We start from the raw sequence: 25,372 nt of genomic DNA on the forward strand, positions 1-25,372 counted from the left end.
AATGAAATGAAATTAATACTCTAAGTCATAAATTAGGAGCATACAAAATCTGTGCATTATACTACAGCTTCACAGAACAAAATACTTTCCTTGAAATATTAACTAGTATTCAATATCTTCTTTGGGACAAAAAGAGAATTGATGGAGGAAAGTTTTGGTTATAACAGGGTTAGCAAGGCAAAGGACTTCTTTACTGGGACAAGATCAAATGCTTATTTAGGGGAAAAAACACAGATCAGACTTACGTAATTCTCCTACTTTTAGGATTTCACATAGCAGTTTTGTCAATTCAATACTACTTCGACCAAATGGACATTCGTGCTTGTCTTCTCGGCTACTGTTTTCCAAGACAATCTGCAATGGAACATAGTGCTGAAGTTTAGACAGTGTACGCCCTTATATGTTCATGAAAAGTCACATTAATTAACGTATTTAAACATTTATTAACTGCCTTTCTCCCTTGTGGGACTCAAGACAGCTAACACTATAAAGAAAACATAAAACCACAATAAAATATCAGTTATAAAACCCATAAAAAGTCACAATTTAAAAGCACCAAAGCAAAGTAGGAGTCCAGTAGCACTCAGGTGTACCTCCCTGGGGAAGCTGTTCCATAATTATGAACTCAGTGCACCAGAATACTATTTTTTTTTCTCAGAATAACCACAGGGTCATGTTTAAAAAGTTCATACCTTTTACGATGCAATCTAAACACAGCCTTTGTGAAAATGAACAAATATATATGTTTCTAGTGCACTGGAAAACTATCAAAATACTAATGGGTTCTGTTCCATTACTGAAACCATTTTCAGTCTTCTTTCCTTCGTGAAACCCTCAACTACAAAGGGAGCCCTTCTGCATCTGCCATTAAGTGTTTCAGTAGAATTCACTGCATTGTGGATACTCCAAGACATAGTACAGGCTTATACTGCCTGGCTGTGCCGTTGGGGTGTTCATCTAGTTATCTTCCTCATGCGACCAGTGCCATCCTAAGCTGTTAAATCCTTTTAAACTCATCAACTTCAATGGACTTAGAAGGGTGTTACTCTGCTTATGACTGCACTGCTAGAAGGCACCAGATACATCCCTGAAGCTGTGCATTACAGGGGAGAATAGTTAATGCATATCCTCTGACATCTTGCTAACAGAGACATGTTTGTAACACCCCAATTCACATATCAAGGATTTCTCCTTGAGACCTCCTGCTCCCCACTACACATTTGTTTATTTAGATATGACCCCCACATGTTTCTTCACAAAGTGGGTTACAACATCTTTCTTTTCTCTTCTTCCATTTTATCCTCAGAAAAACTTTATGCTAGGTCATGCTGAGAGAAAGGGACCAGCTCAAAGTTGCCTTACAAGTTTCCATGACAGAGCGGAGATTCACACCTGGATTTTCCAGATCCACTACACTGCACCATAGAGATCATATCATTCTAGTCCATCCATTCTACACTGACCTCACATACCCTACCATAGCCAATTTTTCATGAGATTTACAAGTCAGAAATAATGCTCATTCCTCTTGTTAAAGACAGTAAACAAAACTATCTTAGAATAATTATCACCAGTTCAAAATGTACCTTGGGCACTAAAGTGTGAGAACTTACCAGATCGTCCATTACTTGGTGCCTCAGTTACATGCCCATTAGAAACAAGAGCCATTCACTCTCCAGTTAGAGATTTAACTTTAGAGACCTTATGGAGGGAGCCAAACCCTACAGAATGGCCACTCTAGGAACTTATGCTTTGTGTATTTTAACAGAAGCATCAAACCACTCTAGAAGTCCCTGCTGCTGCAATCACACTGTGCAACATCTAAATGGAGGGTGGGCTGGAATCCTGAGAGTTCAGCTTTCGTAATTTTTTTTTTTTTTAAAAAACAGTATTTTGGGACAACCTCCACCTATATGTTAACACTTCCTACTAACATATAACTGGATCATTTGGTTTATGGTTCTACTGCACAGGGCTTTCCCCCCTTTATTTACAATGCTGAGATGTGCTCTGTAAACCTCCCCCTCCCATTCCATAGTTCCCTTCCCTTCTGTATCTTTTGCCCTCTCATCCCTTGCCTACATGTATTTTTAGAAATGAATGACATTATATTATCATATGTACATGTCCTCCTCTCAGCCTATGCTATGGAGCAGGACTAGAGAAATATCCCTTGGGGTAATGCCACCCTCAATTTCAACTGAGGAGGGTGAAGTTGACCCAGGCTTGTGTTTATTATCAAATCTACAGTTGGTACTCTAGGTTGAAACTTGATGGCAATGAGTACGAAGAATGATTTTGCATCAATATGAGCTATGGTTTTTAAGTTAACTTCAAGAAAATAAAACTGTGCCTAGAAAATAATTTAAAATGATTTTCCACTAAGACCTGTATTTTGAGATAAGCATTCCTAACCAGTTCTCCAAATGAGACCAGAATAGGGAAAGAAGCCCAGTTCTCAAGGAACTGGCACTTGGCCAGGAGATCAAAACATTTCAAGTACAGAGAATTTTTCAGGCTTTGCATCAAAGAACACTTTAAAAGCACTGTCAATTTTCTTGACAAACAAGCATTTAAAATATTGCTCTTTGTGGGATTTCCTTCTGCCAACTTCACTTTCTATTTATGTGCCTTACCTGCAAATAGTCTGGTTTTATTTTAATTGGCATGGGGAAAGCTCAGAGCGCTTCAGCTCCATGCTAGGGACTCAAAGAGATTTGTGCAGGATAGATATGAAGGTTTAGACCAAACTAGAAAACAACAATACCACAGTCCTTGCACCCAGAGTTCAGGAAGGACAGAAGTGGCCAACTCAATACTGTGGTGGTTTCTGGATGTAGGGGGATAATGAGCCAACTTGGAATAGTATTTAAAAAATATAACCACATTTAAAGAGGAAATTAAACAGCAGACATATTGCTTAGCTATAACTGCTCACTAAATCCAAAGCCTCAAACAACCAACTCTCTCTCTCTGCCTCATGGTAAAATGAGTGTTAGCAATCTGGACAATCAACCTATATCTCAACGCAAACATTCTATAGTAATTTACAGAAACCAACCCATGCCAATAAGAACAGCTTTTTCAGCTTTTAACTATCCTTCCACAGTGTTCTGTGGCATGGTGGGGGAGGATGAAAGAAGAACCCAACAGGAAATGTTTCCTGTTGCATTATGGGATCTGTAATAAGCTGTAAAAGACCCAATATGGCATAACTAGGGTGTCAAGACTTGAATACAAGAACCAAAAATTAAGCCACAATGTGGTATGAAGCCTGCTGGGAAATCCGGAGTAAAGTCTTTCTCATTGCAAGTTACTGCACACAGCCATTTTGAGACTATGCCATTGCCCTGAGATCCTTGCCTGCAGTAACGTGCAAAGTATTTAGATGTTATGAAACAATTTGCTCTTCACGGCTTTCTGGCATTGACCTCAAAATGCTTGATATTAACTTGACTGCTTGAGACCAGATAATCCCTTCACCCAGATACTTGTATTATTCCCCTCAAACTTTATTTCTTCTGCTACTGCATCCAGATTCTCAGTTCTCCTTCCTAGCTTGTAAGGACACCTTGCCACTTGGTTAAAAACCCTTTACTGCTACTGTGCGGGCCGATGAGCAGAGTAGGGGTGGTGCTCCTTAGACTGGGTCTAGAACCTAGGCCAGCAGCATTTTGGAGTGAGAGGCAGTGGAAGGAAAGCTGCCTTCCTTATGTCCAGACCACTAGACTGTGAATTTGAGTTTGCACTGGAAAGTGGGTCATACACAGTGATGCATATTTAAAGCACATGTGGTTTCTGATTGCACAGGACAGCTTTTTTTCAACAGTATTTATGCACCAACTGTGCAGAGACAGCATAAAAAGGGCAGAAATCAAAAGAAACAAAAGAACCATCATGAGCAACAATGGAAATAAAGCAGACAAAACAGGTTCTCCCTCTTGTTGCAGACTATTGGGCTCCCCAAATTTTTGTTCCTGAAGATCAGTGGACCTGCATAAACGCCATACGGATGGCAAATGGGAGGAGAGAATCAATGAAATTCACTGGACCCTCTTCCTCAAATGGAAGTGCTGTCCCATTGGAGGAATTGCATGGCTGCATACTCATGGAATCAAATGAAACAAACATTGTCCTACTTGGTCCCTCCTTCCTCAGTACTTCAAATTAACTCCCATTGAGAAATCAACACTTGGCTTCCTAAAGCACTTTCCCCCCTTGCTTCTAAAAATAAAGATTTAAACCACACCTAATCATGAAACATTATGCATAAAGATCAGAAGGTAACCTAAGAAACGCTTCGGCAATTTCTGTTTTTTTACATTTCTGCTGATTCTCTCCAGGAACAAGGTACATGTTGCATGAGTCATCCCTTCTGCCTCAGAATCCTTTGCAGTGGAAAAAAACTAACAGTTCTCAAGTATTACAGAGAGGATAAAAAAGATCCAACTGAAAAAGCAACCATGGTAGATAACATCACTTGAATGGAGCTCTCTATTAACCACCCCCTTTCTCTGGCAAGAAAAATTAATCCTGTCACAAGAGAGGATGCTATTTCAAAGGAAATTTGGATTTTGCTCATAAATGCAGGCAATAAAAATCAGTGAAGAGGCAAAACTAAAATAGAAGGAGAGGGAAGGAGCCACCAGACTCAGCAACATCACAACTCCCGCAATTGTATCTCCAGGCTCTGCATTAACCCAATACATTAAGATTTCATGAGCGGATAAAATATTTAATGGTGACAGCGTATCTGCATGTGTCATAAGGCAGGGTTGCAACAATCAATAAGATGATCTGAGAAGCAGCAACATAGCCAATTAAACAGCACTTTGTGCAATCAATATGCAAAGCAGCTCGATGCTCTGAAAGCCCCTCTACCATAGACATACCCATTTACAGCAGAATGGCACAACACACGGAAATCTTCATTTTGGGGAGCAAGGAAAAAGATGTACTGGCTAACTACATGCATCTAGGGGCAAAAAGACTGGTGTTTATGACAAAATACATAGAAAGGCAGTACTAAAACCAGGGGGGAAGTGCCATTACTGAGCTTAGTGATGAACATTTAAAACATGACAAAGTATATCATGTACTGGAACATGACAATATTTCATCTTTGGTTGCAAAGTATTACAGATGATGATGACCAAGGCTGGTTGCTGCTCATATTTACTTTAAACTCTCTAGCTGGCAAAGGACCTAAAGCAAAAGATTAACCAGGGCTGGCATTGGCATACCCTGGAGAGGGAGGGCTGCCAGAGCCCAGGGATAAGTTCCACTGCTGCCCAACCCCCTGCCCTTGTGCCCACCTGCTTGCTTGTCAGTGTTCTGACCTCCATGTTCATGGTTGCCTATGTTCCCCAAAGAAGGGTGTGTGGCTGGGCACTGTGGTCACAGGGACACTCCTGGCCACTTGTAGAACCCAGCACCATCAGGAAAAGGGCAAATGAGCGGTGTTACATCATTCTTGCATGTTTGCATCTTGTTGTTTTGTCAGTCACTCTGAAGCTAAGGCAATAAGATAGGATCAATATTTTTTTTAATTTATATCTCACCCTTCCTACAAACGTGCTCAGGGCAGGTTCCATCGTATGTTAGTAACAGGTAAAATCACAACATTTAAAATTCACAAATTAAAAACATCTAAAAATTCAACATAGTTATCAGTGCCTCAACACAGACTGCAACAGATGCAAATAGTTGTTTTGGGGCCCCAGAGGGAGTGTCAAGCGTGCTCATTTCTGGACTACATTTTTTTCCTCACATCGCCTCTCCTACGGTTTCACACAGACAGTCCTTATCTCTCTCCAAAGAAGTGTGAGAAGGTTTGATGCTTCCAACAGACTAAAATTCCTTAGTAATAAAATAGATAGTTGCTTAGTAACCTTTGAACCCATGACTCAAGTATGCATCTGTAGTGTAACCTTTGATGATATCCTATATAGCAACTGTGTAACTGTTTGTACCCCATTACTCCCAAGGCTTGTGTCCTTGGTACAGCTCCTGAGTTTCTAACAATAAACCTACTTTTGATTCAAAACAAAGGACTTGGTTATTGAGAAATATCGGCGCTTGACAGGGAGGCTGAATAGAAAGGGGACACCCACTGCCTCAACTAAAGGTCCGGCAGAAGAGCTCCATTTTACAGGCCCTGCAGAACTATAATAGGTCCTGCAGGGTCCTGATCTCTGATGGAATTCCACCAGGCAGTGGCCAGGACCAAAAAGACCCTGGCTCTTGTCAAGGCAAGTTGGACATCCCTGGGGCTGTGGACTACTAAGAGATGCTAGTTCCCTGACTGTAGGGTCCTACGGGGCTCCTATGGGGAGCGGTGGTCCTGAAAATCTATTCTGGTTTTTCATAATCTAAACTAGGCAACCCTGTGCTATATTCCCAGTCGCTACTTCCTTCTGTAATGGTATTAGGATTATTTTTATTCAAAATTGTTTAAAGCTTGAAAATGAACATTCAGACCACACGAACCATATCTGTTTCTCTTCCAGGTACTTCCATCATCTCCATCAGCAATCTCCCACTGCTTTGTTAATTAAGGCACCTCACGTTACAGAACATTATTGCTTTGGAAGTGTGCTCTGCTGTTTTAATATTTTTCCTGTCCTAGTTAAGGAGCATCTCAGAAGTCTGTGGAGTAGCAAAACAAACTGGACAAGCTTTGGAAAGCTGGCCTAAATGAAAAGAAAACGCAGAGTTTGGATACATGCTAATAGTAGGGATGCCACCTCCAGGTTGGGAGATACCTGGAGAATTTGGGGGTACAGCCTAAGGAAGGATCTCAGCAGGATAAAATGACATGATTCCACCCTCTAATACAGCCATTTTCTCCAGGAGGTTGTCTGGGAATCAGTTGTAATTGTAATTGTTGTAATTGTTGTCTGGGAATCAGTTGTAATTCCAAGGATCTCCAGATCCCACCTGGAGGTTGGCATACTATGATGCAAGAAGTTTAGAAGCAGCCAGCTCACATCACCTCAGTTTGATGGCTCCCCTTGCTCAGTATTATCCATCCTGCCAGGCAGCAGCTCTTTAATTTGTTTAGGAACGGTTATGTCACCTCTCCAGGGTGCTGCTTAAAGCCGCTCTTTAGGTCTCAAGAGGATATTCCTGGCGGCTCAGGTATGCAAGGTCCCGTTCTAATTGGAGATGCTGGGACTGGATATTGGAGTGTGTGAGCTCTACATGACACACTGCGATCGATCACAAACTACAACTGTGTCTAACGAGAGAAACAGGCTCCAGTGTGTCCCATTAGCTACCGCAGTGACTAACTTTCGAATCAAAGGAACCGCACATACCGTTTGCACACCATCCAAATGTTCCTATTTTACTGGGATTCTTCTGATCATTTTCTCTCCTTTTCCATGAATGAATAACTGCCTTCAAATATATTAGAAAACCAGCCACGGAGGCATTGGATGATCAAGGGGTAGATTACTAAAGGATGATAGGGAAATGGCAGAGAAGTTGAATGCAATTTTTTTTTTTGCCTCTGTCTTCACTGGAAAATGGGAGTTGCCAATGCTAGAACCATTCCACTCCAGAACCATTCATTTCAGGAAGGGTGTTGAAAGACCTGAGTAAGATCGAGATGACAAGAAAGGAGGCCCTATGACTGAATTAAACATGGACGGATCACCAAGTCCAGATGGCATACATTCAAGAGTTCTGCAAGAACTCAAATGTGAACTTGTTCATGTTCTGACCAAAATACGCAACCTATCGCTAAAATCGTCCTCCTTTCCCAAAGACTGGAAGGCAGCTAATATAAACCCCACCTTTAAAAACAATGGTTCCAGAGAAGATCTGGGAAATTACAGGCCAGTCAGTATAATGTTGATACTGGATATGTTGGAATCCAGTTTTGAAGATAGAATTAGTAGGCACATGAATGTACAGAAGCTATTGAGGAAGAATCAGAAGGGATTCTAAAAGGGAAGAACTTGTCTCACTAACGTTTTAGCATTCTTTGAGGGACTGAACAAATATGTGGACAAGGGTGACCCAGTAGACGTTGTTTACCTAGACTTCCAGAAACATTCTGATAAATTTCCTCATCAAAATCTCCTAAGTAAACCTGGCAGTCATGGGATAAGAGGGCAAGTTAAAAACCGGTTAATTAACAGGAAACAGAGAGTGAGTATAAATGAGCAGTTTCCACAGTGGACGGTGGTAGGCAGTGTGGTACTGCAGGGCTCACTACTAGGCCCAATGTTTTTTAACTTGTTCATTAATGATTTGGAGTAAGCAGTGACGTGGCTAAGTTTGCAGTACGAACCAGAGAGGACTCTGAGGAGCTCCAGAAGTATCTGTCACGGCTAGGCGAGTGGGCATCAACATGGCAAATGAGGTTCAATGTGGGCAAGTGCAAAGTAATGCAAATTGGAGCCAAAAATCTTAACTACAAATCTAGGTTGATGGGGTCTAAACTAGAGGTAATTGATGAGGAGCGACCTTGAAGTCATGGTAGATAGCTCACTGGAAATGTCAATGCAGTATGTGACTGCAATAAAAAAGGTAAATGGTATGCTGGGGATTATTAGGAAGGGAACTGAACACAAATCGGCCAGTATTTTAATGCCCCTATACAAATCTATGGTGTAGTCTCATTTGGAATACAGTGTACAGTTCTGGCCACCACACCTCAAAAAAGATAGAAGCACTTTTCTCTCTTTCTCACAATACTAAAACTTTTGTGCCCTCAATGAAATTAATGAGCAGTAGGTTAGAAAAGATAAAGCGAAGTATGTCCTTCACCCAATTCATAGTTGCAGAAAGTGGTGGCAGCTATAAGCATAGACAGCTTTGAGATTGAACTGGAGAAACATATGGAGCAGAGGTTCAGCTGTGGTATTAGCCACAAGATATAGATGGAACACTATGACTGGGGCAGTGATATTCTGTATTCTTGGTGCCCAGGAGGCAACAGCGGGAGGCCTTCTGGAGTTCTGGCCTCACTGGTAGACCTCCTGATGGCACCTGGATTTTGGCCACTGTGAGATACAGAGTGTTGGACAAGATGGGCCAGTGGCCTGATCCAACATGGCTTCTCTAATGGTCTCATGACTGGAGCTCTAGATTTTAACTGATGTCCAGATTAAAAAGACTGGTTGCCCTGGAGAAAACACCAGCTTCAGAGAGCAGACTCTATGGCATCACACCCCATCTGAGACCACACCCTGTTTGAGATCCCTCCCTCTCCAAACTCCACTATGGAGTTCCCAAAGTGAATTTGGACAACTCTTAATGGGGGTTTGGGCTGGCTGTGCATTGGTCATGAAATAAGCAGCAAGGATTAGCTCTATGTTTACGTATTTTCATGGGGTGGGCTTGCTGTATATAGGGAGGCAGGACAGCCAGTGTTGTGTAGTGGTTTAAGTGTTGGACCAGGACCTGGTCAAGCCAGGCTTGAATTCCACTCTACTGTGCAAGCCTGCAGGGTGACCTCAGCATAACCTGTCTCTCAGGGTTGTTGTGAGGATAAAATGAAGAAGAGGAGAAAGGTATGAGATGCTTTGGGTCCCCAATGAGGGAAAAGTGGGGCATAAATGAAGATTTTTTTAAAAAAAGAAAATGGGTGCTACTGGTTGGATGTGTGTGCACTAAAGTCTGGAAAGGGAGGGGAAGACCTTGATTACTTCAAAGCTCAACATGTGTGTGTTTCTTTTAATGTCTTACGCTGAAATTTGCCACTATTTGTTGTTTCTCAAGTACCACGCAAGAGTTCTGCAACTGAAATCCATATAGGGCTAACTTGCTGGGCCTGTCCCATGCTTCAACAGTTTCTTCCTCAGTCTCTTGTATTAGTTTTCCCCTGGTTGTTACCACATTAGCAGCCAGCCAAGAAAGCTGTTTTTGGGTACAGGATGCCTGCTGAACAACAGATAATTCTGCTTGTGCTTAAGAACTTAACACTGCCAAGGGCCCCTGAACTTCAGCAATCCCCCGTCTGTAAAATGGGACTAACAGTGCCGCATCCTTGAGCAAATCACTTCTCTCTGATCTTTGGCGTCCCCCAGTCTAGAATAAATACCGTATTTTTCGCTCCATAAGACGCACCTGAGCATAAGACGCACGTAGTTTTTAGAGCTGTTTGTGTGAATTTAGAGGCATTTGTGTGAATTTTTTGCAGTATTCGCTCCTTAAGACGCACACACTTTTCCCTCCACTTTTTTGGGGAGAAAAAGTGAGTCTTATGGTGCAAAAAATACGGTAATTCTGTGCTGTTAAGTCATAATAACCAACTCACAGCAACCGCAGGGCCATGGGGTTTTCAAGATCTGAGATGAGCAAAGATTGTCTGCCACTGCTTTCCTCTGTACAGCAACCCCGGTCTTCTTTGCTGGTCTCTCCCATCCAAGTACTAACTGTGGTTGACTACACTTAGCTTCCAGACTCTGACAAGTGCTGGTTATTCAGACTGCTCCTCTGGCTACAAAATGGGGGAAATAAATCTCTATGGATAGATTCACGAAGCTCACTGTGCATTTTGTATGTGTATGAAATGGGGAGGGAGTAGGAGAAAGACAGTGGTCTCTAGACTAAAGAATTCAGTCACTTATTGCTATACCTGAATGATCGTTAGCTGTAAATTGAGACAAATGTCTTCTTAGAAGCATAAATACTTTGTGAGTACGCATACACAACAGTCTCTCACATGCCTTGTAGACTTGACTCCTTTTATCATCTGAAGATACAGACTCTGCATATACTCCTGCTTTTTTCCTTTTAGCACAGTAATAGCCATCTGGATTGTGTGTTCCACAATGCATGATTCACTTCCATGCTTCTGCCCTGGGTTTGCACACCCCCCCCCCCCCCCAAACAAGCTGCTGAACTCTAACCTTGGATCTTACCAGGTTGCTGAAACACAGGACTATCTGTTTTTGACTTCAAAATGCTGAAGGGCATGGAGAAAATGCCCTTCTTGCAAGCCACATTTCTGTCCACATGGGAGTCTGGAAAAATCTATTTCCCCTTACTTCCAAGGTACTCACTTTTCTCTGGGCATTTCTGCTGCCACTTTCCTAGTCTTAAAGAATATCTCTTGCTGAAGGACTAGCAGTTCAGCACTCTTTATCATGGCACCCTTAATTTGCACTTGCCAGCTATTGTGGGAACTTGAACCCTTGCACACATCTGAGATGAAGGGATCTACAGAGACCCCCTCCCCTTACTTCCCTGAGTACAACTAAATTAGGCATGGTATGGGCGCAAAGATCAGGCTACTGGCATACGGATTATGAAGACTAAAAAAATAATCAAACCATATGTGCAATCAATTTAGACAACAAAATGAGTGATGATCAAAATGATAAATCATAAATTTTTATTACCAATTTTTATCTATATCCTATGAGATGGTCATACCATGGATTGGCTATTTGTTCTTAAAACTGCAGCATTTAGAAATCATCTGTCACCTTAGTTTCCTTGCTTGGGGCTCCTCCCCTAAATTCAGTCACATGTGCTAAAATGGCATCCATGGCTTAATCCTTCACGTTAGCTAGACAAAGTTTAAGGAGCAGAACAGAACAGATCTAAGGAGACCTTCATCTATGTGTCCAGAGATTTCATAATCTCTTGCCTGGCTCTCCCTTTGTGAGTCATTTCATCCCTTCCTGCCCAAAACAAAGAGAGACAACCTACATTCCCAAATCTCTTTCTACTAGGTGTGACTCTTGGGCTGGGGAGTTAGCCGTTTGTCTTCCTCTTGCCAGGGCAAATGCATATCCATGGCACTGAACTGTCCTGGTCCTGTGTATCTTTCCTCTTGGTGGTGATGGCAAGAGATGTTCAGAGGTGGTTTGCCATTGCCCCCAGTATTCTTCAGAGGTTTTCCATCCAAATATTAGCCAGGACTGACCCTGCTTAGCTTCTGAGATCAGACTAGCCTGGGCTATCCATGTCAGGGCATCTTTCCCCTTGCTACCTGTCGAAAGGCACTTTAAGCATGTCGAGTGTGCAGACCCAATGACTGTAAATTTGACAGGAATCCTGGGGTGCAGAGCATTTCTCCACAGTGTTCACTGATAACATATAAATAGCAGTCCTACTGTCTTTTTTTGTAATAGCTACAAGCTGCCTTCCTGCCTCTTTTCAGCCTGTATCAGGGGCGGCCAAACTTGCCTAATATAAGAGCCATGAAGACCAAACATCAGGTTAAAGAGCCACAAATGTCTAAATGTCAGATGTTTGAGAGCCACAAAATGATGGAGGGAGAGGTGGAAAAGCAACTTGAAATGCATTCTCTAGTGGCTTGGCGAAATGATTTATAGAGGACAATGCTTTTTCCAAGCCAGCTGATGGGGCTGTGGGGGCTTCGAGAGCCATACGATATGTGTGGAAGAGCCACATGTGGCTCCCGAGCCAGTTTGGCCACCCCAGCCTATACGGACTTAGAATAAAAAAAAAAAAGCCAAACACACACGGCTTCCCCAAGTACACCACAGTGTGGTGCCCATGAGTGCCATGGCATGTGCCAATGTGTTTTTGATGCCCACTTGCTTCCTGAGACTTGGGGATAAAATCCAAATGATTTGTAATTGAACAGAACAAGAAAGGGAGCTTTAGGTCACATCCTGTCAGCTAACAAAACTCAGCTCATTCCAGAAAGAGGCATCACAGATGTGATTCCACAGCTGAGTTCCAGACAGAGGGTTTTGATTTTTTTATGTCTTTGGGCTTGGTAAGCTTTCCCAGTGGCCACAAAAGAAGCAAACTAGAAGCAAGCAGCATCTCTTCTCCAAATCAAAGAGCTGCCCCATGTAATTGGCTCTTCCCCGTGGCAGCCATTTTGCAGTAATGCCCACTAAACTCTCTCAAAATTTGGAAAGTGATCACACACTCTACAACATTCTGCCAGACACACATTATGAGGAGGATTAGGTATAACATGTGAAGCAGCCACAGGCTAGTAGGCAGAATGAAAATCTTGGGCAACTGTGATAAAGCAGTCAACTGTCAGTTCTTATTTAACATAGTATTGTATTTTTACTGCCAAGAGGCACCGGTTTTATTTTCTACCTCAGGCACCAACACATCTTGGGTTGAGTCTGGAAACGAATACAGAAAAAAGAAGATTGTTATCTAAAGCTAGAACCATACACAGACGGCAGACAGAAAAAGGACTGCAGGAGAAGGAAGAGAAGAGGAACAGATTATGAGGAGTCAGAAAGAAAATACGCGGCAAAGACTGCATGACAGATTGGGAACATAACAGTCTCTTAAGCCATGTTCTGAATGTGACACATTAGCAGAACAAACAGAAAGTAGTCCTCTCTTTTCTACTTTCGTCATAAGGAAAAATGAATTACAATCCAGACCATCTTGCCGCAGGTAATTTCATCTGTAGCTGCCTATTTCTGACTAAGCACCATCCCCATCATGCTGCATTTAGCTTGAGAAATGCTCAGGCAATCTATCAAACAACTCATTTTTGATTAAGCTAACGTGAGTGGGCAGAGAGCTTTTTCTGGAGCTAGCGGAAGGATGTGTAGGCAGCCTTCCATACAACAAATGCATGGGTTATGAAATATACAGTGCACAATCTGACTGACTCAAGCTAATTCTGTTTTCAATGGTCTGCACGGAACAGCTTGGGTTTGTCTGTATCTTGATAATTCCTGAAACAAAACTCCTCCTCTTACAAGATTTCAGCTGTCTCGAAGTATAAAAAGGGAAAGTAATACCTGGACTGGACTGCCTGTAAAAAAGTCTGTCCTGCACAGGCCCATAGCTACAGTGGGGCCCAGGGGGGCCAGGCCACTCCATTCAACCCCCCTTCCATCTGTATGGACCCTCCATTGAAGGACCCCCAATCTGCCCCCTTTGGCCACCGCCACTCGCCACTGCTCTGAACAAGTGCAGCATGCTCTGACTGGGCCCTTGCGACTGCTAGGGTTGCCTAGTCCCCAACTTCCCGCAGGGGGGACTCTTTCACACACACAGAGAGCATGCGCGCAACACAATGATGTCACCTGGAAGTGACATCATCAAAATGGCGGCACCCGTGTGGGCCTGCTCTAGGAGTTTCTGGGAAAACTCAATGGTTTTCCCGGATGATCTAGCCATTTGGGAGGTAAAAACTCTATGGTATCTATGCACCATAGTGTTTTACCTCCCAAATAGCTAGAGCGTCCCGGAAAACCAGAGAGTTTTCCCGGAAATGCCTAGAGCGGCCCTGCACGGGCACCACCATTTTTATGACGTCACTTCCAGGTGATGTCATCGCACCAGCAACGTTGGGGATGGCCCAATGTGGGCCGGCGGGTTGGCAGCCCTAGTGACTGCTGTGGCTGTTGGCCTTACCCAGCACTGATGCCCCAGAGATGGGACTCATTCCTGGGATCATCTCGCCACGCCAGCACAGAAGAGCTCTGGGAAAGAGAGAGACCCTCCAAGCGCTGGGGTGCCAAGGAAGGAAGAGAAACAAGCCCCTGCTAACTGGATCCTCAGTGGTCAGAGGCAGCAGGGGCCTTGGAAGCAGTTCCTTCCGGGAGGGTGGAAAGAGGCCTGGCTATTGCCTGGCCAGAGAGACCAGCAGGGAGAGGCTTCAGATCAGCACTGGGAGAGGGGAGAGTCTACTTGCAGCTTGGATTCCCCTGGAAGGTTTAATGAGTTAGATAAATGAGGAGGGGCTGCTGCTTTACTTGAGAAGCAGAGAAAGGGTTTAGGGCCAAACTGGGTGGCCCTCTGACCCCCCCAACAAAAATGTTGTTGTGGGTCCCACCAAACATGAAATCCTGGCTACGGCCCTGGTCCTGCAGCAGCTTGGCATTATTTGGTGGCTGATAGTGGTCAAGCTGCTCAGACCAGTGTTTCTATCTATTTCTTTACATTGTTCACAGGCCAGTCTACCATTAAAATACAAGATGGCCAAAGCTAAAAGTATGATTGGTGGGTTTCACAGACAGCACCACATAGCTGAAGTATGGGTTTCTATACCCTTTAAAAAGTGTACTTCTAAAAGAGCCCGCCTCAACATGCAGCTTATGGGCCACATCAGGCCCCCAGAGTGCTCCTACTGGGCTCCCCGAGCAACTGGCTGTCAACCTTCTGTGTCACAGTTTGCTTTGCCAGGCTTGCTCAGTCACACAGAACTACAGAGCAAAGCCTCTATTTTCTCCACTGGCTGACCAGCACATGAAGCAACTTATGTACAAAAGCTTGTAATGCCCACCCATTTCATGTTTTCTTCTGAGTCTTAGGCTCAAAACATTGATAAATCACAAGCATCAAAACAGATACACACCTGAACAGCATACTCAAGATGGCTACAGTACAGATATTGTCTCTAAACTTTGAAGCAATAATTCTGAACAAGAAGCATTAGTTATCAGAGACTGTTAAATAAAATATTTCAAGAGTGCTAATCTTTTAATTAATTATTCTTTAATTGTGTTTGCCTGTGTCCTTTATAAAGTTTATATCTTTACTATGTAGCATTACATTTTATGACACACATGGCCCAGCCCGACAAGGTCTCATTTACATCAGATCTAAAGTTCAAAGTATTTTATTGTTGTAGCCATAGGCCATAACAACCCAGCAAACCTTCCAAAGTATACAGTTTACTTCTAGCCATAAAAATTAAAACATTTTTAAAAGCATAATAAAATACAGAACTATGAACAAAATTTAAAACATAAATAATAAAACAACGTGACAGAATGAGACTATAACTTGGCCAAAATGCTTGTATGGGTGGCTAGCCTGTGGTTATCTTCTTCCTTATTTTTGTTGCTAAAAAGATGAAAGCAGCCACCTTAAGAGTAACATCTGAAATGGCATCAGCCAATAAAAATTTAATACATTCCTCTTCTGATTTAAACTTTGTGAGAAATTGATTCAGCAGTTTATTTCAAATGGGCCCATAGAATGGACAGGACAGAATGCAATGAGCAATATCTTCTATCTGATTGGTACCACAGGAACAAAAACACTGGTCTACAAGTATTTTTTTAAATCTACCCTGAAGGTACAAGGATGGCATGGTTTGGAAACGGGCTTGGGTAAATGCTTTTCTTAGAGGGGCGTCTGAGAAGTCAGCATTATAGTGGGAAAAGAATTTATTTTTCTTGACCTGGGAATACCAGACAGAGAATTTAGATCGATGGATCAGATTGATGTCACGAAGGGTTGTCTTCACCAACCTCAAAAATCCAGTCCCGCAATTTTCTTGGGTCCCAGTCTATTACTGACTTTAAAGAGGGTAAAGAGTACGTTTGTAAAATGGGAGAAAGTAATTTGGACCACACATTCCTATTGCTGAAGCACTGGAAACCGTTTTACCAGGTGGTGGTCTGGAATACTTCTAAGCTTCTTAGAGTATTTTGGCTCTAGAGGCAATTGAGGGCAAACCGAATTCTAGTCTCAGATGTGGAGCAGGAGTACCTTGGGGAAGGCCCAGAATTTTCCTTAAAATCACATCTAACTCTCATAACAAATGAATTTGACACTGTTCACAAGCTTGGTGTTACTATGTAGATAAGCAGAGTGCGGCATCCTGATGTTTAAGGCCTGTTATGAAGGTTTCATATGATCTCCAGTCATGTATATGTTCTGTTGACGATCTTAACTTCTGATCCTTGGATCATAATAAATTATTGATAGATTGATCTTCAGCCCCCAGAGAGTTAGGAAAAAATGGGAGGGCATGGCTCTTCCAATACAACGGGTTGGATCTAATCAGTTTTTTGGCTAGTAAAAGATGGCTGTGTAAGGATCCTGCACTGTGCACATACAAAAGCAAGTCAGGGCAGGGGCTGCAGTAGGGATGGGACTTTGGCAGGACTGAAAATGTTGGCTTGAACCACTTACCACTTGAAGCCCCCTTTGACTTCAACTACTCTTCCTTCTCAAGCCTCCTCCATCTCAAACAAAAATTTCTTCCCCATGCTTCCTGGGGAAATGCATACTTGCTCATTAACTTTCACCAACCTCAACATGGAACCAAAGGCCAAATTAGACCAGATACTTCAGAGGTGTATGATGCGAATTGAAATAAGCTGCATTATACTGAATCAGACCTGTGGTCCATCAAGATCAGTACTGTCTAATCCAGGGCTGTCAAACTCATTTGTTATGAGGGTTGGATCTGACATAAATGAGACCTTGTTGGGCCAGGCCATGTGTGTCATATGTAATGCTAGGTAGCAGAGATATAAACTTTATAAAGGACACAGACAAACACAATTAAAGATTTTTTTTTAAAGCTTAACAACATGCTTAAAACATTAGCACTTGGTCTTAAAGGTGCTTTCCTTGTATCTTTCCCATGGGATCCAGGGAACTGGGCAAAGGAAGCTCTGGCTCTTTCATTCCTTCCCCAGGGGATCAGGAGGGGGTGGAGTCTCAGCAATAGAAGGAAGAGAGGCTTGGCTCAGTAGCTCTGCCGTGTGATTGAGAGAGCATGACAAAGCAAGCTCTCCCTTCCCCTTTCCTCCCCAAGGGAGGAGCTTCAGCCAATGGAGAAAATAGAGGCTTTGCTCTGTAGCTCCTGTGCGATTGAGCAAGCCTTGCAAAGCAAGCTGTGATGCAGAAGGAAGTAAGAGAGAGGAAGAAGGAAGCAGATGACAGCCAGTTGCTCGGGGCCTGATAGGAGCCCTCTGGGGGCCTCATTCAGCCCCCGGATTGCATGTTTGACATCTCTTGTCTACTCAAACTGGCTGCAGCTCTCCATAGTCTCAAGCAGAGGTCGTTTCACATAACCTATTACTTGATCCTTTTACCTGGAGATGCTGGGAATTGAATCTGGGACCTTCTGCATGCCACGAAGAAGCTCTGCCACAGAGCCATGGCTCCTCTGACTGTTAATCGCATTATCAGGCACATGGGAGCCCGATTTAATTTCTGACTGTGGCACAAGGAATGAGTGAAAGGTGTTGTTTTTTCAGTCTAAAATACCCCCAAGGAGTCACTATGTGCTCCTCTGAGGAAACACAGTCATGGAAATAGGTACTAAGTTCTGTAGGGACATTTTAGATTGGGAAGTGGGGAGGAAGCGTTAGCTCCTACTTCCCTCATGCTGCAGTCCTGACAAAATAGGGGTCCATGAACTTGAAAGCTGAACTATAAAAACCGCTGGGCGGTCTGATCATGGAACAAAACTGAACGAGTAATAATGGTTGCAACTGGACTAAGAATTTAAATAAACTCTCATAGGTGAGCTAACAAGCAAACCTTTCCCAGAAAGCAACTAATATTGTGTAGGACTAGGGAGGCCTGAGTTCAAATCCTTATCTGCCGTGAAATTCACTGGTGACCTTGGGCATCTCTCAGCCTAACCTACCTTGCAGGGTTATCGTGACAATTAAATGGAGGAAGGGGATAACTATACAAGCCATTCTTATTTCCATAGAGGATCTTAGAAAACTTGGGACTGAGGGATAGCTGGATGAATATAGTTTTCAAATATCTAAGGGAATGTTGCTTTCAAAAACATGATGCAACAACAGCAAGACACACCCAGCTATCTGGCAATGCAAAAAAAAAAAAAGTTATGAGATTTTTATTATGATATTATTAGTAGCCACTCCAACACCTGCAAGACCGCATGACATTATTTCCTTGTTTCCAAAGAACTATGGACAAGATCCAGCATGCAGACATATTATCCTTACAACTATCGCCAAGTTGGCAAAGATCCAGGGTGCAAACACATCACGTCTACAAACACCTAAAATTCTCAGAAGCTTCCTCCCCTGCCCCGCTGAATTTTTCTTGAAATTCATCTGGTTTTTTTTTAGGTGGCATTTTTGTCTTTTAAAACACCAGTGCCAAATCCTGCGCCCCCTTTTGGACATGCCAGGATTTAAAAGGCACAGCTGATTGTTTCATGGGAAGTAGGCCCTGAAAAGGTCACCCGAAAATAATACAGACACACATGCGAGTTGTACGATGCCTGCCACTCCCGATCTCAGGCAACAACTAATTTTATTTATTTATAAGTATATTATTTGTAAGTTTACTAAATAAATAAATAATTTCTCTCCAGCACATTTCTTTTGAAGAATAATATGCTCATAATAATATAAACTTATGGGGGGGGGGGGGAAACCAATTGATTTTTTTAAAAACAAAGGATGCTCACATATTTAATTCTGAGCCTATCTTTACTCTCTAATCATGTCTGTCTCTTAATTTATTATGCATTTAGCATTCACTATAATCCATGCTATCACTGCCTGCTGTAATGACCACTCTAAAGAGCAGATCTGAAAGCCGCCATCCTTATTGTCTTCTAAGCTAATGACATTCTATTTATGAGCCTGTGTGTGTGTGGTCTCAGATGTCAGGATGACTTTTACAAAAGTCTCAGATTTATTTGGTTTTAGATCTGTTTGAGTGAAGACTGTAGCCTAACTGACATTCATTGAAGTTTGTGCTTGCTCACTCCCTTGCCAGTGATTTCTTGCATCTCTGCAGAAGTTTCTTCTCCACTTGTTATGAGCTTCAGATGCCTTCTCTATTTCTCTACAGAGGAAAAGCTCAGATTTAGACAGATTGGGTGACCACCTGCACTTCACTATACAGCCGTCTCTGTTCTTCAGTTTCCGCATATAGTAGAAAAGTTTACGGAAAGTTACTCAGCCGTTATCTGCTCAAATGTCAGAATGAACATGTAAAGAAACAAAATATAGCTTCGCTGCTACCTTTCAAACAAGCTGCGTAGGCAAGAAGTGGGTAGGAAGTGAGAGAAGGAAAGTAGAATGTGAATCAGCCTTCGTTTTCTTCCCCCAGATCTAATTGGAAACAGTCACATCAGATTTCTTCCTCTTGGGAGTCAAAAGCACACAAAAGAGGGTTTCAGGCCTTCAAGTCATCCGTCAGGATGGCATTTACATCCGCTTCTGAAAATACATTTGGAGGGGTCGCTGCTCAGCATTTGTCAAAGCTTTCATAGGAAAACCACGATTCTCCTTGCCCTGTAGCTCTACCTTTCAGCAACTACAGCTGCAATTTTTTTCAGCATCAGGAGCTCCATCTGCTTTCCGAAAATGATGGTTGTGGTGGAAAGTGCCATCAAGTTGCAGCCAACTTATGACAGCCGTGTAGGGTTTTCAAAACGTCGAAAATGATGCCCCCTCCCTATGATAAAAATGCCACTCAGGTTTTGCTTGCACAAAGAAAGGGCCCTTACCCGGATGTAGGCATCTTGATGATGTTTGGCAAAGTACAGCATGTTGTCAAGGGCCAGCATCCCGGGAGGAGTCTGTGTAAAATCCATCGCTGGGTTCACATGATTCTGTGAAAAGGGAACAAGAGATGAGTGTTGGAAGTGTACTCACATAGATCATGGCCCTAGCAAAACACAAGCATTCAGAAGTCCTTCAAAAGTTTCTCTTGTTTGGCTACCAATACCCTTCTACTAATTAATCCAACAAGGAATGAGATTGTTAAATAGAACACCAATTTGTACGAAAATTCTGTTTGTTGTAGAATGGAATTTTACCTTCTCTTTGCAAATGATGCAAAATGTATAAGCCTTACCAAATGTCAGTAGGGTATTGGGCTCAGAGGTTCAAAATGTGGAACAGGCCAGATTGTACCCCTGAGCCACTAACGTTGGACTCTCACCTACCCTATGCATCAGCTACTCACAGTGGCACCCATCAACCTGGTCCTTGTAAGCATGGTTTGTTATGATTTTACACATGCACTAGAAGTGGCAGAATCGTGAGAAAACAATGGCTGAGGAGAGAATGTTAGCAAGTAGGGATGGGCACAGTCCAAGAAAAAAAAGGACTACAGTGGTTTGAGGTTTGTGGGGTTTAGAGACCCCTGGACCATAAACCTCCACATTTAACTGACCAAGTCATGGTCTATTTAGTTCATGCAAAAGCCGCTTAGATTTAAATTGCCTTTTTGCAAAGCTGTGTGATGCATGAATGAAGGCGAGTGGCAATTTCACCCACTTCCAAGTGCGGGAAAGCCTCCTTAGTGCTTCTGGGAGACAAATGCTCAATCTTACTTGGATGCTGTTGCTTTAGCATAAGCCAAGTCTGGGACATAATCAATGTCCCCCACTGCAATGTTGTGGATTGCTGCCAATGTGCTGACAGTGATCCACTGGGGAGGATACTTGGGCAGTGCATACAATCATGAGCATGGTAGAACTCTGTCCCTTAATGACTTCAGGAGCAGATCGGGCAGCCCAGGAGCAAGCTGAGCCAAGTGGCCCCTCTGGTACCAGCAGCACGGCATGGTCTCTTCAGCCTGGACTTGAGCTGTGGTGCCAATTCAACCTGAACTTGTTGAGATCATTGCTGCAGCCCAAGTCTTAGTATAGCGGACCATGAAGCCAGTATCACAGGGATCACCTGGCTCAGCTTCCTCTTGGTCAACAGAGGGCCTTCAGAGCATGGTCCACTGAGACCTTCCTTGCTAAGTTCAAACCCGTTCACTGCTGAGAAATTTCATGTGTTTGTTCAGCGAATGATACCATTTTTTAAAATTAAGTTCCTTCTTTTAAAAAGGAAGGCATCATTAGAACTGGATAACCCCCAATTATCTTCCTCCTCATTTCAAATCTGTCACTTTTGGGCCAACTTGTTGAATGTGCAGTTGCAGGCTAACTTCAGAATGATACAGTCCTTCTGTGACTGTTTCACTAAGCATTGGTATTGACATTGGATGATAAGTTACTGGGGGGGGGGGGGTTTGGTGGTCATTTTTACTTCACTTATAGCTTGTCTTTCTCAAGACTCAAGGCAATTTACAAAATATTTAAAACAATTCAGTCAAAACAATGCAATAGGACTAGGATTACAGGGAGGGAGGGAGGGAGGGAGGGAGGGAGGGAGGGAGGGAGGGAGGGAGGAAGGAAGGAAGGAAGGAAGGAAGGAAGGAAGGAAGGAAGGAAGGAAGGAAGGAAGGAAGGAAGGAAGGAAGGAAGGAAGGAAGGAAGGAAGGAAGGAAGGAAGGAAGGAAGGAAGGAAGGAAGGAAGGAAGGAAGGAAGGACACTGACTTTGTTACATTTAGTACTCAGACTTTTTAGTGCCCTTCAGTACAGCCAGAACATCTGTGTGCACAATGGAGTGGGAACTTGAGGACTGGTCTCAAAGTGGATACACTGGTTTTTTTAGTGGCAAGGAACAACATGTGGGTAAAAGGGAACTATGTCTGCTTTAACCAAAAGCCCTATAAGACCTGGCGCTATCATCCCTCTGGCTTAAAACCTATTTTAAAACCTTCCATTGGATAGAGACCACTTGCAGATTTACAAGGTGGCATCTTCATTTTTAGAAATCTAAAATAGGGACAAAATGCAGATGTAAAACATGACATGAAAAGACGCGCCAAAGTGAAATAGTTTTGTTTTCAGGATAGCTGCCGACATTCCCTTCATATTGCAAACATGTTTGCCTCTCAGTCTTAAAATGAAAATCTATGAGAACGATGCCCAGGCAAACCTCTAATGATGTGAAGACTTAGTGGGTACAATCCAACAAAACTGAAATAAAGTTGATTGCATTAGGAGAGCTAAACATATATTCTCTTCCAATGGAATCAACAGAACTTTGACCAAGGTGATCCCAGACAGTAATCCAGAAAGCAACTTCAAGTAAACACATGTTCAGTTTTGGAAGCGGCCTTATAGGTGGCACGGAACAACTGTTTTCAGACAGGGATGCTTCTCACAATAGCACCATTTGGGGAGAGGCTAAAGGAGAGCCTTATTCCTATGTTTCAGCCTCCAGGTGCTTGTTTACTAGGAGCACCTTTATCTGTGGGCTCTCCCACTCAGCAGCAGTCCTTGTATACAAGACGGCCTCTATCCTACAACTTCACTAACCAAGGTTTGAAGCTTTCCTCCTACCTAAGGCACTTTCTTCTGACTTAAGAGGCTCTTCTGTTGATGGAAGAGGGAATTAAAGGAAAATTGAAGGATCTTCCCCCAGCCTGAAGTAGGGTACCACTCAGTTTAATGGATCCATGTACTCTTTACTTTAAAAAAACGGGGATGCTTTTCTGTATGACTGACCTTATTCTAGTTATGAAATACAAAAAGTAAGCAAATGGCTTCAAGGGGAGTGGGGTTGTTTCAGTTTGCTCTTGAAAACATTCACTACTGTGAATTTTTGTTCCTAAATCCAAAAGAGCATCCATAGACCTCCCCCCACCCCAAGCCTGACTTTATGCTTGGATCTTAACACACATTCCTTGCAGGCCAAATCATCATAGCAAAGTTTGATTCTGTAGCACTCTGTAAGAACTAGAGGTGTGCATTTGGATCTACCCAAGCAAAAGTATACCTGAGAAATATGTTATTGGTATTTGGAGGGTATATTTCAGCTTCTTGAATGCATGAGTTCTCTCATGAAAACAAACAAAAAGTCCTGAGAAAATCCTCAAAATGTTTGGGAATTACTGGTAAATCTGAAAACAGGATTAAATGTGTTAATAAATATATACATGAGTCCATAGTAGCTGTTCATCAGGCTTCTACTGCAGTCTCTTTAACGTTTAAAGCAGGGGTGGCCAAACTGGACTCAGGAGCCACATGTGGCTCTTTCACAGATATTGTGTGGCTCTCACAGCCCCCACCCCATCGGTAATTGGAATCAATTACCAGAGGAGGTGCAGGCCCTGCGGAGTCTTGCCCAGTTCCGCAGGGCCTGCAAGACTATCCTCTTTCAGCTGGCCTTTACTTAATGCAGATCCAGCTGTACCGTCGCTATGATAAAAATCTGTATATGAGTAAGATTGGAAATTTTGAAAATGTAGCACCAAGTACGATCGTATGAAATTGTTGGTTTTATTTAGATGGTTTTAAGGGAATTTAAAGGAAATTATATAATGTTGCAGATTATTGTTTTATTATGTAACTTTTGTATTTTATATTATGTTGTGAGGCGCCCTGAGCCTGCTTTGGCGGGGAGGGCAGGGTATAAATTAAATGTTGTTGTTGTTGTTATTATTATTATTATTATCGGCCAGCTTGGAGAAGGCAGTCATCTCTTTAAATCACTTCGCTAAACCAAGCCAGCCAGTAGCTTAGAAAATAAATTTAAAGTTAAAGTTGCTTTCTTTCCACCTTTTCCTCCACCATCCAGCTTCCTTCCTTCCTGCTCTCAAACATCTGACATTTATTCTATGTGGCTCTTACATTAAGCAAGTTTGGCCACCCCTGGTTTAAAGGGACTGCAGAAGACAACCCAAGGATCAGCTGTGCGGGGGGAGCAGACTGTTCCCCCAGCTTGGCTTCTTGTACAGCCTTACTTAAACCACGCTGCAGGAGAAGCCATCCAAGCCAGGATCTGTGTAAAGCAGGGAGAGACCACCTCAATGCACACAGATCCTGGAGCCAGCTTCTCCAGCAGCTGCAGGAGAAGCCAAGCCAGCCCCAGAATCAGGCTGGCTTTTTTAAGAGAAAATATTTTTCTTCTCAGGTCTATTGGATTGCAGAGCCAAATACTATACAGGATTTTTTCAGATATATTTTAAAAATTCTAGTTCAATAGACTGGAACTGGAAAATACCAATTTAAAAAAACTGAACACCCCTAATAACATAAGGACATAAGAGAAGCCATGTTGGATCAGACCAATGGTCCATCCAGTCCAACACTCTGTGTCACACAGTGGCCACACAGTGTACACACACACACACACACACATATATATATATACACACAATGTGGCTAATAGGCACTGATGGACCTCTGCTCCATATGCTTATCCAATCCCCTCTTGATGCTGTCTATGCTTGTAGCCGCCACCACCTCCTGTGGCAGTGAATTCCACATGTTAATCACCCTTTGGGTGAAGAAGTACTTCCCTTTATCCGTTTTAACCTGACTGCTCAGCAATTTCATCGAATGCCCACGAGTTCTTGTATTGTGAGAAAGGGAGAAAAGTGCTTCTTTCTCTACTTTCTCCATCCCATGCATAATCTTGTAAACCTCTATCATGTCACCCCGCAGCTGACGTTTCTCCAAGCTAAAGAGCCCCAAGCGTTTTAACCTTTCTTCATAGGGAAAGTGTTCCAAACCTTTAATCATTCTAGTTGCCCTTTTCTGCACTTTTTCCAATGCTATAATATCCTTTTTGACAACAGAACAGGGCCACTTGTGTGCTAGGCACTGTACAACAGAACAGGGCCACTTGTGTGCAACATAACAACAGAACAGGGTCACTTGTGTGCTAGGCACTGTACATAAGCCAGAGCAGAAAGATCATAACTGATGTCAAGGAGGTGTAGTATTAACTCAAGTGAGTCCTGTGAAGAATCTGGGGGGGGGGGGGGGGGATGTGCTGCTGCCATCATGTTTCGTGCACCTTCCTAGTTTAGCTGTTAAAATGTTATATCATTCCAGACAGCAGCTTTCAACGGTTGTTAAAAATA

At 42.8% G+C, this 25,372-nt stretch overlaps 1 protein-coding gene across 1 annotated transcript in view; it reads right to left on the reverse strand.

Annotated features, from left to right (window-relative positions):
- Positions 1-25,372, reverse strand: part of LOC132577939 (engulfment and cell motility protein 1-like) — a 262,139-nt gene that overhangs the window by 88,149 nt on the left and 148,618 nt on the right. Inside the window, exons 13-14 of the mRNA XM_060247729.1 lie at positions 20,165-20,269; positions 246-354 (exon numbers count right to left, since the gene is read on the reverse strand). Of these exons, the coding sequence (XP_060103712.1) occupies positions 246-354; positions 20,165-20,269 (214 nt within the window). The remainder of the gene's footprint in view (positions 1-245; positions 355-20,164; positions 20,270-25,372) is intronic.

The sequence above is a fragment of the Heteronotia binoei genome, chromosome 10, assembly GCF_032191835.1.
Source record: "Heteronotia binoei isolate CCM8104 ecotype False Entrance Well chromosome 10, APGP_CSIRO_Hbin_v1, whole genome shotgun sequence".
NCBI classification, from domain to species: domain Eukaryota; kingdom Metazoa; phylum Chordata; class Lepidosauria; order Squamata; family Gekkonidae; genus Heteronotia; species Heteronotia binoei.